This window comes from Myotis daubentonii, chromosome 7 (assembly GCF_963259705.1).
Source record: "Myotis daubentonii chromosome 7, mMyoDau2.1, whole genome shotgun sequence".
In the NCBI taxonomy this organism is placed as follows: Eukaryota; Metazoa; Chordata; class Mammalia; order Chiroptera; family Vespertilionidae; genus Myotis; species Myotis daubentonii.
In genome coordinates, this window is record NC_081846.1 from 72,473,737 (window position 1) to 72,489,739 (window position 16,003).

At 39.7% G+C, this 16,003-nt stretch overlaps 1 protein-coding gene across 1 annotated transcript in view; it reads left to right on the forward strand.

Annotated features, from left to right (window-relative positions):
* Nucleotides 1-16,003, forward strand: part of LRP1B (LDL receptor related protein 1B) — a 924,684-nt gene that overhangs the window by 340,820 nt on the left and 567,861 nt on the right. Inside the window, exons 24-25 of the mRNA XM_059704885.1 lie at nt 2,602-2,733; nt 5,243-5,470. Coding sequence (XP_059560868.1) covers nt 2,602-2,733; nt 5,243-5,470 — 360 coding nt within the window. The remainder of the gene's footprint in view (nt 1-2,601; nt 2,734-5,242; nt 5,471-16,003) is intronic.

Sequence of the window (16,003 nt, forward strand, 5' to 3'; positions counted from 1 at the left end):
GTGGCTAGGGGCTGTGGCCAGCCTGAAGACAGCCATCAGCCCCTCACCCAGGCTAGCCAGGCAACCCAAGGGGGACCCCATCCTGAAGGGGCTGTGGCCAGCCTGCAAACAGCCATCAGCCCCTCACCCAGGCTGGCCAGGCACCCCAACGGGACCCCCACCCTGATTCAGGACACCCTTCAGGGCAAACTAGCCGGACCCCACCCATGCACCAGGCCTCTATCCTATATAATAAAAGGGTAATATGCAAATTGACCCTAACAGCAGAATGACTGGGAATGACTGGTCACTATGCTAAGAGGACTGTGCCTTCTAAGCTGGGACTTGTTTGTGACTTTGCCAACAGGTCAGTCCGAGGCTTACCCCTATATCAGTTTCCTACAAATCAGGGAGGAGCACTAATCCCTGCTTTATAGTAAAATGTGAGTACAGTGAACCAAATTCCTTAATTTGGTAATTAGAATAGGTATCTGTTCAAATGCATGTTTAGAAATAAGCTTTAAAAAGATTTAACAGCATTATTTCAAAGTGAGAAGAAATTTAAGTTAAAAGTCTGTGGATTTTTTATGCTGTGAAGCAGAAAATATTGTGAATATTACATTACAGTGTTATCATTAACATAGATATTGGCCTACAAAGTCATGGTGATTTTTTACTTTAGTATATATAGAGGAATTCAATATCATTTATTTTAAAAAGCATTTGGCCACAATTATAGAGTGTTGAGAAGAGCTGGTATGATTCTCAGCTAAAAATAGTAATGTTCACAGTGAAATCCAAGTAACTATCATTGAGCCGTCATGGATCATGCTTTTAATGTCCTTGAGAGGAATAGTATTTTTATGTCAATGCTTTTAAATAAATTTATCCCCCTCCTTCTTCTCTCTACTCTCTTTTCTTGTCTTCATTCTTGCTGCTTTTCTTCTCCTTTCTAGTCCTCTTCTTTTTTCAAGTGTTGAAAACTTTGAGTTTTCTCTTTCTATCTGCCACAGCTAGTAACCCTGCCTCCAGGTATCTAACAGTACTGCAGCAGGGCCTCTCTTCCTTCTGCCACCTCTCCTGCAACACTTCCCTCCTCAGTAACCTTCAAATCTACTCTTGCTTCTCTGACCTGCAGTCCCTTGGGAACTCCGGTTGTATTAGGTAAAGTTAACAGGGAGGAAAGCAGAATATTGGCACTCTGTGGGATATAGGAAGTTGAGTAGTTGTCTCTATACCTTAACTTCCACTCTTTTCTAATAATCTTAGCTCTTAATTAATTTTCTTAGAAAAATGTTTCTGAGTCTTTAATTTCCTTTTATTTATTTATATTTTAATCAAATGTAAAGACATGGCTGTTTTGTATTATCTTGAGGGAAGGGTAGATGCTAAAGACTACCCAAAGCCACGTTGAATATCTATCAAATTCATTTAATTTCTCACATCCTCTACAATTGTATTATAGCCTATTGATTTTTATTCTTTGTGTTTTAATACTCCACAGGACTGATATTAACTACTCTGAGCAATAGGTCCACCTGTTAGAAAGATATAATTAGTTGAAAATGAAACTTACTACTGGGATCAGAAGATGTCACACTTTTCTACAATTTTCTACATTTAGCTTGGTCCTAAAATCTTTTTTTTAAAATTGATATTAAAGAAAGAGAAGACAGAGTGAAGAGAGAGGGAGAGATTGACCTGTTGCTGCACCCATTCATGCATTCATTGATTACTCCTTTATGTGCCCCTACCAGGCATCTAACCCACAAACTTGGTGCATCTGGATCACATTCTAACTAACTGAGCATCCGGCCAGGGCCTAAAGTCTTTATTCTACTAGATAGGCTCTAGGAAAAGGTATTTAAGAGAATAGTTATTGATCAATTGAGATTAAGATCGTATAAAAAGAACATGATGACAGACCAAGAAACACAAAAGAATAAGAGAATACCATTGAATTTCAACTTTTAATATTCCATTCTAAATTTGAATATAAGTTATTTATACAGTAGAACTTAGTATTTTTATATGGATCAGTTAATACAGAAAATAAAATAAAAAATGAAGAAGCAGTTGTCTTAAAAATGAAGGCAGACAAAGATTACTTTACATTGGTCCCCTGATTCAAAAAAGAAGAAATCGCCTGAAGAAAGGATACATATGTAACAACAGTTTCCTAGGGAAGTCTTTAACAGTGGTTGTTAGGGCAAGAAAGGAATCTAAGGGTAGATTAGGAAAATAACAGCATCCTTCAGCACTCCAGGTGCTTGGATTATAGTCTACTTGGGTTAATTATATATTAAATTTAATAATTATTTCTATATTTTTCTCAGACTAAATCCTTAAAAAAATAAACTTTGCTTCTGAGGCAATACGATATATGCCATTCATCATAGAGGGAGTTGAAGGGGTTATCTTCGTTACCCTTGAGAAGGAAAATGTGTTTATTAATGTAATTACTGTGTATGATTGCTGTATTGTCATATTAATCACCCTAGTAATGGGTGCTAGGTAGGGAACTTCACTTGGAATCATTAAGGGAAGAACCCTTGTCCACCTCCGGGGTTCCTTAATTTATTCTTCCTTCTGCACTGTTAATATTTCACTGTGTAATTGCAGCTCCCAATCCCTGTGCAGCCAATGCTGGCCGAGGCCCCTGCTCTCACATGTGTCTGATCAACCACAGCAGGAGCGCTGCCTGCGCCTGCCCCCACCTGATGAAGCTTTCCACAGACAAGAAGACCTGCTATGGTGAGTTTCCTAAAGTTCCGATCTAAAACTCAAATGGAATTCTCTCAAAGTGTATTAGCATTTACATTTCCCGCAAGGTAGAGCAGATGAGGTTTTTAATGTCCTTAGAAACATACGGGGTGGTCTATTTCTAGACCGTTGATGATTCATCTACGTTTGGGGAGAGGGACACATTCTTAAAATACGTGATGCTCCGCACTTTGCTGTTTAGTACCTTATTCATTTTTTCTTGCAACTTTCACATTTGGTGTGTTAGCAGAATTTATCTCTACAAAGCAGGGAGCCTTGTACGTGAAAGTGCATTATCAGAAAATGATGATGTCAGGAACCCGCATAACCAAGAGGCACATAGCGGCGCTGATCTCCGCCTGCTCCTCTACAGTCACTTTCGCGTCATTTTGTGGGGATTATTAACTGGAAGGGGGGAAATGAAGTAAAATATATAAATTTAAAAGGTTTCTAAAAATATTTAAATAATTACTTCAAACCCATAAAAAGGTAATAAAATGTGTGAATGAAAATTATACTGTGGTGTTTTTTTCTGGTTTGTTTTACTTTAATTTTGGTTAATTTATCCATTAATTTGCAAAGCGATTACTTTTAAGGATGGCAAGAATGTCCTCACAAAACAATTCAGGAATTTAGGCAAATGTGGATTTAATTAATTTTATACAGTTACTAGAGGCCCTATGCATGAAATTTGTGCAAGAGTAGGCCTTTCCTTGGCTGCCGGCACCAGCTTCCCTCCGGCACCCAGACCCAAGCTTCCCTTACAGCCCTGGCTTCATCTGGAAGGACATCTGGTCTAATTAGCATATTATGCTTTTACTAGAAGCCAGGTGCACAAATTTGTGCACTGGTGGGGTCGCCTGGCCAGCGATCGAGGCCTTTAGCGGGGGCTAGCCAGCAGGGGGGAGGGGCCATGGGAGGTTGGCTGTGGGAGCACACTGACCACCAAGGGGCAGCTCCTGCATTGAGCATCTGCCCCCTGGTGGTCAGTGCACATCATAGCAACTGGTCAACTGGTCGTTCCGGTCTTCTGGTCCTAATGGTCACTTAGGCTTTTATATATATAGATTATAGATAACATGTCTCAACAGCAATAACCTCACAGCCAACAACAAAAGAATAAAATATCTGTGACTCCTCTTTCTACTTAATCGACTAATATTTCACAGATTCAATGCCAGATAGATGCTTATGGAAGTAAAAATGATACAATGCCTCACAATATTAGTACTACAGATTTACAGAAACTTATAACAAAGCATGTGTTAACATTATTTGAACCCTAATTTTCAGAGGGAAAATTTAAACATGATTTTTAAAATGTTTAATATATTCAATATATAATATTGCAAAAATGTTCATTCAATAATAATATAGCAAAAATGTTCTTAGATTCCTTCAAAAACCATTTAATGCAATGCAATATTTGTATAATGATACATAAAGATAAAATGATTGTTTAACAATTGTAGAGTTCATGCATTTTAGCAAGTTTGTTTGAAATTGTAAAGTCAAATCAGTTATTGAGAATTTACAGGCATTTCTAAGTAAAGAAAAATGATGGCAACTTATTTTACATTTGTTTCTATTAAACACTTTAATTTAAAAATAGATAAATCGGGCGGTGTCGGGGAGTGGGAGGTGGCGACGTGGCAGCGCTGATGGGGCGGTAGCGGGGTGGCTCCTGGGCGGGCGGAGAAGATAGAAGCGCACCGATAAATACTTGCCAGTGTTTCCTGAGCCGTGGTCCGCGCAAGATGTGATGCTAAAAGCTTTGCGGGGATTCCTTTTAATATACTCTATAATCTTATGAGATGAATCTTATTACTATCTCTCTCTTTTTTTTTTGCAAATGAAGAGCCTGAAGGTGGCCTCCATAGTTCGTAGGCTTAATGTAACTATATGCTTTACATTCTCCTGAGCTCTACTATTACCTGCATTATATTCTTCCGAGCTCCATTTCTTGTAACCTTTTGGTCGTTATGGGACATTCCATCCCAGGAGAGAATTTTGACTGCAAAAAGCACAGTGGCATGAAACTTCGGAACGTCCAAACATTTGGAATGTCAGGAACGAAGCAGTCTGGTGTGATAAGAAAGTGAGGTTTGCCCTGACTGGTTTGGCTCAGTAGATAGAGCGTCGGCCTGCGGACCAAAGGGTCCCAGGTTCGATTCCAGTCAAGGGCATGTACCTTGGTTGCGGGCATATCCCCAGTGGGGGGTGTGCAGGAGGCAGCTGATCGATGTTTCTCTCTCATCGATGTTTCTGACTCTCTATCCCTCTCCTTTCCTCTCTGTAAAAAATCAATAAAATATATTTTAAAAAAATAAAATAAAAAAATAGATAAATCATTTCTGCTTTAATATTTCCATCAGATCATGATTATGGTTTTATGGTTTTAAAACCTATTAAATCATCAGGTACTATTTTAGAATTCCAAGACTGCTTCAAACTTGCCAAGCTTATAAGAGAAAAGCACTTATTTCTATTTCTTTTCTAGAAATGAAGAAATTTCTTCTTTACGCAAGGCGTTCTGAAATCAGAGGAGTGGATATTGACAACCCGTATTTTAACTTTATCACGGCCTTTACAGTCCCTGATATTGATGATGTTACTGTGATAGACTTCGATGCATCTGAAGAACGTTTATACTGGACAGATATTAAAACACAAACCATTAAACGTGCTTTTATTAATGGTACTGGACTAGAAACTGTTATTTCAAGAGGTAAAAAATTTTCACGTTACAATTTTTAAAAAATGTGTTATTCACTTAGCAATTAGCACAAGGCTCTTTTGTGCTCTTTTCCTATTATCCAATTCTATGTTGTTAATTAAGTTGGAACTGATTATTCAGAGATTTAATAACATGCTGTGTCCTAACAGTCATGGGATGTTATAATTGTGTTGCACATAGTGTGATAACTACAAATCTAGTTTCACAAGAAGAAAACGTTCCAGGACAGATCTCCTTAAAATGTACAGATTTCTAAATAAACAGGTTAAAAGACTCCTATTTGCTAATGGAGCATAGTTATATTTGCATAAAAATATAAGTTATTGGGAAGGGCTGGTTTCCCCCTCTGACTCAAGTTTATTATCAACTTCCTTTTGCATATCATTCTATAGAACTAGACTACACAAATGAGATAGGGAACCTGGTCCTATCCACCTCCCGGCCCAACAGGTTGAATCATAGGTTCTCGGTAAATATTGTTGGATTAGCCATTAAAAAAAAAATAATAACTTTTCCCGAAGGAGAAAACATACCTGAAGTGAGACATACGTATAAATGTAAATATTTAGCATTGAATTATCTTAATCTTTGCTTAAATTTTGGTATATTGTGATTTCTGGATCAGTTATTACTTTATTGAGTGAATCTTAATTGAGCATCTGCTGTTTGCTATGACTGCAAAATGGGAAAACAAAGACAAACAAACAAACAAATAAAAAAGTGTTTCTCTTCAATTTCATGACCCCAAGCATAATAGAGAGATTTGGAGGAGGATGGAGAACAGGATAATCAGTAATCCATATAGATATTTTAAACTCCTTTGCTTTGAAGCATGCTGAAAATTTTAAAATTAGAACTTATTTGAGCAATAAATCAATCTTTTAAAGAAAGCAGTAAGTACAGGTTTTAAAACCACAGTGCTTTTCAAGAGTTTCCACACATGATACTAAAAGCTGGCTTGAGTACCACTAACGCACTTTGATTTATGCTAGCTCTCAGGTTAGTACTCTTAAAGCAAGGTGAATGAATTGGTTATAAGCTTGTTCAAATATTTATTTCAAAATTTCCATAAGAGAAGAACCTTTCAAAAAAAAAGCACGAATGCAAAGATTTCTTCTTTTGCAGAATATTTATCAGGGAACATAGTGAGATAATCATTGTTAGATTAGATTTAAAAGACTGCCTAGGTAATGGTCATTACAAATCGCAAGAGACCAGTTAAAGGGCATTGGTGCCTCCCCAAACTAACAGTCTGATAAAAATTTGTTCCAACACTTTTCTTTTTAATTTTTTTTTTATTAGTTAAGGTATTACAAATGTGTCCTCATCCCCCCCATTAACCCCCAACCTCCCCCCAACACACAAACTCATGCTCCCATCCCCCCGTTGTCCATGTCCATTGGTTTGGCTTATATACATGTATACAAGTCCTTCTGTTGATCTCTTCCCCTTACCCCCGCCCTCCCCTACTTTCCTTCTGGGGATTGATAGCCTGATTGCTGTTTCTCAGTTTTGGGTCTGTCCCTTTTCATCAGTCTATGTTGTTCTCTATAATCCACAAATGAGTGAGATCATGTGGTATTTATCTTTCTCTGACTGGCTTATTTCACTTAGCATAATGCTCTCCAGTTCCATCCATGCTGTTGCAAAAGGCAAGAGTTCCTTTTTTTTACCGCAGCATAGTATTCCATTGTGTATATGTACCACAGTTTTCTAATCCACTCATCTGCTGATGGGCACTTAGGCTGTTTCCAAATCTTAGCTATGGTGAATTGTGCTGCTATGAACATAGGGGTGCATATATCCTTTCTAATTGGCGTTTCTGGTTGTTCCAACACTTTTTAAATATTCCCCCAAAAGCTCTGTTAATTTTATAAAGTAATAAAGATTCTACTTCAAAAAAATTGGGGGAACAATTTTCTGTCTCTAATAACAGATTAGTAACTATGAGTAATTTGGTGAGTTTATCTTTAAGAAAAATCACAAGGACTAAATTCCATTTAGCAGACTGTATGTATAATTCTTAAACAAAATTTAAGCAATAATATTTTCTCACTAATACATATATTGTTTAGGATCAACCATAAGTAACTCTGTCATTTTTACAAATATTGGAATATTTCCTATAGGGTAAGTAATTGAAGGAGGACTAGTATATGAATAGAATGGAGCCCAGAATGAGAGGGATGTGTTGTACAAACTGATGGAACAAAAGAAATAGAAACTAAATCATGCCAGCCTTTATGGGATAAGTTGTTGATTTTTATGTTAATACTGAAAAGAGTGAGAACCAAGGAAGTCTTCTAAGGAGGGTGCGGCTACATGATTACCTTTGCCTTTGGAAAAGGTCATAATAGCTATTATGTTTAGTAGAGATTTAAGAGATCAGGGGTGGGTTGGTAGGTGAGCAGTGAACTTCCCAAGACAAGTAAGTTGGTCGGTATAGTGATTTTAGTAAGAGATGATAGAAGCCTGGACTAGAGTGCAAACACCAACTAGTAGGATGTGGAAAGATTATAGAGACATCAAAGAATAAAAATAAAAAGCAATTCAATTGAATATGAAGGTTGAAGAAGAAGAGCAATGTGGGAGCGTCATTCTCTCATTTCTAACCCCACAAGTTGCATGGCATTCCTTTGTTTCTTTCTGCTACAGAGAAACCTTTTTTGAGGACTGATATATCTTTCCATTAATAGAACAACTTAAGATGAACTTTTGACAGTTCAGCTTCTGAACTCATCAAAGCCTCTCCTTCCTGCCAATAATTGTACTTTATTGTATCCTTTCATCTTTTAAATTCCCTGTGAGTGACTCTTGGACCTTTCTCTTACTTCTTACATTATTGGCCTCTGTATTTTCTTACGTCTAGCCTTCCTCTATTAGACATTTTCTTGAGATACTTTCTTTTCTACTTTCTCTTCAACTAAGTCTAATGTGAAACCATGTTCAAAAATCAGACCCCAAACCAGCCTTTATATTTTCCCCCAAGCAGAGCATTTTCTGAGGAAATCACTGGGGCTCTTTAGGGATAGCTTTCATGACGGAGACTGGAAACATTTTGCTTGCTTTGCCATTCTCCATATTCTGAAACACTAAGCTGTCCTTACTTTTTGTATTCCCCACATGAGCTATTTGTCATAGTGGTTTTTGTAGGTACTCTTTGTGTAAGGATAAATACTAATACATGACTACAGGCACATTCATTGTCTAAATTAACAAATATCTATGCACAATTATATCATATATACATATATATGTATATTTGCATTATTACAGAAGCAAAGATAATTTTATTCTAAGAAGAAATGAATGGCTATAACAATTCCTGGCAAATGTTCTTGTTAATAGACTGAAGCCCTGCTTTCTGGGGACAATTAATTCTTATACTTGAGTGTAACTGAATGGCCCAAATATTTTTTAGTTATTCATGTTCTAAGACATATTTTTCCAATGTGATGAATGACTTATCTGGCATTGATGTGACAAATACCATTATCTCATTTAATCTTGAAAACCTGTTATTAAAATTATTTCAGTTCTGTAGATGAGAAAATTTAAGTTCACAGCAGCTAAAACTCTGCTTCAAATGAAAGTAAGGGATAGAGACAAGTTCACACTTAGGATTATATGTTTAGAGCTTCCGTCATCCTCATCCTATCTAATAATAGAGAAACATAGTAATAAACCGTAACTTCGCTACCCTTCCCATTGGCTAATCATCGAGATATGCAAATTAACTGCCAACCAAGATGATGGCTGGCAGCCAGGCAGCTAAAGCGAACAGGAGGCTTGCTTGCTCCAGTGATGGAGGAAGCCAAGGTTCCCTGCATGCCACTGCCGGCCTCTGAGCTGCACTCTAAGAAACAATGTTGCAATTATAGAAGCTAAACAAACCCCAGAAACCTACTTTCAGCCAGCCCGGCCTCCGAGCTGGAGTTGCAGCAGTGTTTCAATTATAGAAGCCAAACAAACCCAGATCCCTGCTTTCAGCAGCCGAGGTCTAAGAGCTGGAGCCGAGTCTCAGAGCTAAAGCCGGCTCTCAGTTCCAGTGATAGCCATAAAAGGTAAATAAATCCCAGAATAAACAAAAAAGAAAAAAGAGGTTTGGAGCTTCAGTCACCCGCCAGCCTGAAAATGGCCCTCAGCCCCTCACCCAGACTAGCCAGGCACCCCAGTGGGGACCCCCACCCTGAAGGGGGTGTGACCAGCTGCAAACAGCCATCATCCCCTCATCCAGGCTGGCCAGGCACCCAAGCGGGACCCCCACACTGATCCGGGACACCCTTCAGGGCAAACCAGCTGGCCCCCACCCATGCACTAGGCCTCTATCCTATATAGTAAAAGGGTAATATGCAAATTGACCCTAAAGCAGAAAGACTGGGAATGACTGGTCACTATGACACACACTGACCACCAGGGGCAGACACTCAATGCAGGAGCTGCCCTCTGGTGGTCAGGGCGCTCTCACATGGGAGGAGCTCTGCTCAGCCACAAGCCAGGCTGACGGCTTCCTGTATAGCGGTGGTGGTGGGAGCCTCTCCTGCCTCCTCAGCAGCGCTAAGGATGTCCAACTCAGTTTAGGCCTGCTCCCCGCTGGCAAGTGGACATCCCCCGAGGGCTGCCGGGCTGCCAGAGGGATGTCTGATTGCCATCTTAGGCCCAATCCCCCAGGGAGCGGGCCTAAGCCAGCAGGTGGTCATCCCCTGAGAGGTCCCCCCTCCCCGTCGAGTGCACAAATTTTTGTGCACTGGGCCACTAGTTACTCTATAATAAGAGGACGCAGGACTTCATCCCAATTGTCTAGGAATTGTCTTTTTAAGATAGTCCCACAGTTCTATTGCCTCTTGAGTACTGTGCACTGCCCAGAATAATACCTTATCGGATAAAAGGTTCCCCCCCAAACTCTCAAGTATTTCTTGTAATTGACATAGTAAGGAAAAAAGAAATTAATATACCTTAGATTTCCTAATAGAAGTTAGGGGTAATATAGACTTTTCAGATTTGTATATTTCATTATTTTATTTTATATACTTTTATTCCTCATACAGTGCTTTGAGGTAAATGCTACTTTCTGCTCTTAAAAATGAGGAAGCATTTTGTTCAGTTTACAAAACAGAAAAGCTTTTTTACATCCAAGTTTGAATTAGGCCTGTTGAGTCCTACGCTATCCTCTTTTTCACTAAGTTTCCTTTCTTTTACACATAAGGAAACTCGGTAAGGTGGGGAACTGAAGGGTTAATACAGTGACAAGGTTTGTGCATTACATGGTTTTCCAGTGTTCCCTTAATATACACGCGGTACACTCTGCAGAGCTCATCTAGTAGTACCTGAGTGAAGAGTAAGGGTTAGACCACATGCCTTCATTGTTTATTCTGAACTATTAAGGAAGAGCTTTCAGAGGTATGTTGGCAGCTTTATGAGATTCCAGACCATTGTCAATAGAATCACTTTTTTTTTTTTTATAGGAAAAGACCTCTGATGTATCTGGTTATTCTAGGGCAAAGTATAAATTGCTTGTCTTTGAAAAATTAAGGACTCAGTTTTAGGCAAGTGATATTACTATCTGAATGAATTAAAGAGTTAGGATGAGTTAGCCAGAAGTTAAAATGAATATGAATTTGAAGTGTACCTGTTTATTTCTATAAAGACTATTCTCTTATGTGCTAAGAAATTATCATATAATCATATGCTTTTCTAAATTGCAAAAATATAAGCCATTTAAAACACATATTTTGATCACATTATGTAAAATTTAATTCCCAGTGTAACTTTGAATCTAATTGGACCTATTTCAGATTAGATTTCCATCAGTACTAGAAATTGTTATCTACTTTTGCCAACAATTGTTTGTCAGTAAGTACTAAAGATTCATTCATTCCCTCTAGTTTGCAAGTTTAATTGTACCCGGTAATAAAAATGCTTAGAAAATAAAAACTATTGTGAAAATTGCCCCAGAGAGAATGAAATAAATGAAAACAGGTCAGTAATAACAGTGAGAGCTAGATTTCAGAAACAGGCTATGAATTAAAGTAGAAAGTTTGGAAAGGGAACATCTGTTGTTTTGCCTATTCCTGAATAGAATTTTCAATTTTTACATTTATGCAGGAAGCCTTTTGGTGAAAGAATGTCAACATCTGTGATTTTTTTTTAAAGGAAAAGAAAGAAAGTCAAAAATGACACATAAATGTCATTCCCTTGAGAACTATGTTTCTAGTCTAGAGCAATAGGTGCTAAATAAGAAATACTTCTATGTTTATTCATTACCTTTTAGTTTGAAGCATATAAAGGCTATTTAATTTAATTCCATGGGCTTTTTTTTTGCTTTTTTTTTTAACACCATATCCTGAATTCTGTATCTGGGACATTGAATGGATTGGGCAATGGCTATTATTTAACTGAGACAGTCCATAATCTCAAGGTTCTTCATATCTGATGAAAGAATGAGTTAAACAATTAACTAAATTATAAGGATAAATGAAATGAGGCATTTAATATGGGTGTAAACCACTTCTCACAGGAAGCACTGAGTTCTCAGGGTACAAGGGATTACCAAAGTTCCACTTAGGAAGTTGTAGTCTGCCTAGGCCTTGGGGGAAATGGTAGTAAAATCAGCCCAGGTTGAGATGTCAGTAGGCACAAATGCCTGGACACTTCAAAGAAGAGGGAGTAGTTAGGGGTTTTTAGACCTTGGAGAAGAGTAAAGTAGAAGGTTAACATGATGGCAGATTACAAGAGGTCTTATAACAGGGGGAGGAGCTGTTATTATTATTTTTTCCCCACAAGGTAATGGAGAGCCCCTGATGACTTTTACGGATGTGTGCAGGTAATTCAATCTCTTTGGAAGATAAACCAGGTGGATACCAGGAAGTTGGTTTGGATACGTGAGAAACCATAGGTAAAGATACAAGTAGAAAGTTATAGAAATGTTCTAAATCTGAAATAAAAATTAGACTAGAATAATGAGAAGTATAAGAAGGTGTGGACACCAAGTGTATGGCAGTTGTAGAAGTAATTAATCCTGGTGATGGAGTGAGGTGAAATTGACCAGATAGTTGGAAAGATGTTGGGGACATGGATCCAGATGAGAATAAAGGAAGGAGGCTTGCTTTATCATCAGTAAGTTGGATAGGAATAATTATAGGTTAGGACATTAAGAGATAGCGAGATTTTATGAAGTTAAACTTTTGCCCCTACAGTCTCTAGGGAAAAAAAGATTTGAGATATTTGTTAAAACTTACAAAATCAAGAGTTGGGAGGGCATAAAATTAGGGTGAGCGTAGAAGGCTTCTGAAGTATTTTTAATGTTCTATTTCTTAAGCTGGATCATTCATTTATGGATGTATTATTAATTTGTATAGCATATAAATTAAATATATATGCAGAGAGAGAGAGAGAGAGAGAGAGAGAGAGAGAGAGAGAGAGAGAGAGAGAGAGAGAGTTGGAATCTTCTTTGAAGGCATGCCTAATTTCCTGTAGAAAGTGTTTGTGTTCACCCTCAAGATGCTGGTGTCAGTAGGTCCAGTTCATAGGAAAAACATAAATAAGAGAATTGACAAGCAGTTCTTTTGCATACAGAATTATCTACATGTTAACCAATTTTTGTTCTTATCCCTCACCCCTTTCATCTTGGGCCTTTCTTCTGTGATCATTTCTCTTCTCTCTGAATTACATCTTTTAATGCTCCTATAGTTTAATGATAATCTATAATCTGAAAAGATATTTAGCCTTCATTTATGAAAGATACTTTTAAAGCTTGTAAAATACACATCATAAAATTTATCATCTTGACACTTTTTAAACATACAGTTCAGTAATGTAAATCCATTCACATAGGGCAACCAATCTCCTGAAGACTTCATCTGGCAAAACTGAAACTCTATACCCATCAAAAAACAACTCCCCAGTCCATCCTCCCTCCAACTCCTGACAACCACCATTCTACCTTCTGTGTCTAATTTGTCTACTCTAGGTGTCTCATATACGTGGGGTCATATAGCATTTGTCTTTTGGTGAATGGCTTACTTCACTCAGCATAAGGTTTTCAAGGTTCACCCATACTGTAGCATGTGTCAGAGCTGCCTTTCTTTCTAAGACTGAATAACATTTCATTGTATGCGTGTTTCACATGTTTATACATACATTTGTTGTTGGACATTAGCATCATTTCCTCCTTTTGGCTATTGTGAAAAGTGCTAAGATGAACAGAGGTGTACAGATATCTCTTTGAGACTCTGCTTTCAATTCTTTTGGGTATAAAAATAATACACTACTTAACCATGGGGATACGTCATTAGGATATTTCATCATTGACCAGACATCAAAGAGTGTACTTACACAAACCTGGATGGTATAGTCTACACTGTAATTGTATGAGATATCCTTTCACAGGACTGGTAGTGCAGTAGATTTGTTTGCACCAGTACCCGCCACAAACATGTGGGTAATGGTAGTGTGAGCTCTGACTTAAGCTTTGATTGCTGAACACATCCATTTCAAAGAGGCATCCCTCTGGAAAGCTATCTTGAAGGAGCTCATTGCCAGCTGCACAACAAGATAAAGTTTTAATCAGGCACCTCTCTGCGCGAGGCTCCTTTTAGAGATCTTGGTGGATTTCCCTAACTAGTTAGGGTTCTTGTTTTTCTATTCTTGTGCTTTAAATTCTCATTCATATGTTTCAAATTCACCAATAAAGAGTGAGTCCTTGAAACCCAAGAACCCATCCCTGATCCCCAAAAAAGTGGAAGCCCAGGACCCTGTGTGCAGTGCGCTCTCCCCACCAACCTTACTGTGTGCCTCCTGGTGTGCACTGGGCATTTCTGAGCCTGTAAGTAATAAACTTTTTTACTTCAAGGTTTGCTAATGGTTACTGCTCAAGGGTGTCTTACAACTGGAATAAGAACCCAAAGGGTCTGTCCAGTTGCGACATTGCTTTAGAGAGGGGAAGTGTCTGTGGAAAGCTCGCCAGGACCCAGGTGAGTGCCTTCAGGCATTTGTATCCAATAGCATTACTATCAATAGACTGAGAACAGCACAAAATAGCAATGCCTTGTGCCACCATGTTAGACGGCTGTGATGTCACTATGGCTAAAATGTCACTGGGTAACAGGAATTTTTAGCTCCATTGTAATCCTATGGGACCACCTTCATATATGCGGTCTGTCCTTGACCAAAATATCATTATGCAGTCCTTGACTTTTTACCCAAAGCTGGAATTGCTGGATCATAAGGTAATTCTATTTTTAATTATTTGAGAAACTGCCACACTGTCTCCCACAGAGGCTGTACCATTTCACATTCCTACCAATAAGACACGCACGTGTTCCAATTTTTTCAAATCCCTCTTAGCACTTGTTTTTTTCTAACTCCTTTTAAAAATTTGTGTTGTTGTATAGTAGCCATTCTAGTGAGTGTGAGGTGGTAACTAATGGTGGTTTTGATTTGCATTTCCTAATGATTAGTGATGCTGAGTGTCCTTTTATACTGGCATTTCTATATCTGTTTTTGGATAAATGTATATTCAAGTCCTGTGCCCCTTTTTAAAGAAAATTATTTGGGTTTTTGTTGTTATCAACACTAATAAAAGAGAAAAATGGTAATTGGCGCACGAGCTACCCTTTTCATTGGCTAATCAGAGCTATATGCAAATTAACTGCCAACTAAGGTAGCAGTTAATTTGCATATGTAGGCACAATTCAGGGAGGCGAAAGGGAAAGCAGGAAGAAGCCCCCTGCCACTGACAGTGATCAGAAACCCAGGGGGGAGCTAAGAGCTGGGGGGCAGGGCAAAGGCGGCCCTGGGGCCACCTTTGCCCTGCCCCACAGCCATGATCGGAGAATCAGGCGCCTTTGCCGCCCTGGCCAGTGATAGCAGGAAGTAGGGGTGGAGCCAGCGATGGGAGCTGGACACGGTCGAAGCTGGCAGTCCCCGGAGCTAGGGGTCCCTTGCCTGGGCCTAAAGCAGAGCCCACGATCGCGGGGCCGCTGCAGCAGCGGGTCCCCGCTGCCCGGGCCGGACGCCTCAGCCAGAGGCGTCAGGCCTGGGCAGGGGCGGAGCCTGCAACCGCGGGGAGCTGGGGGTCCCCTGTCCAGACCTGACACCTCTGCCGGAGGCCTCAGGCCTGGTCAAGGGGCCGATCCGGTGATTGGTGATCGGAGGGTGATGAGGGTCAACTCCTCTGGCCGAGGCATCAGGCCTGGGCGGGGGGCTGCGCCGGGGATTGGGGGGATATGATGGTCCCCTTGCCCAGGCCTGAAGCCTGGGTCAGAGGCGTCAGGCTTGGGCAGGGGGTGGAGCAAGCGATCAGAGGGAGATGGGGGTCCCCTGCCCAGGCATGATTCCTGGGCCAGAGGCCTCAGGCCTGGGCGGAGGCCAGAGCCAGTGATCGGGGGGAGATGGGGGTCCCCTGTCCAAGCCTGACACCTCTGGCGGAGGCGTCAGGCCTGGGCAAGGGGCCGATCAGGTGATCGGAGGGTGATGGGGGTCTACGCCTCTGGCTGAGGCATCAGGCCTGGGCAAGGGGCAGAG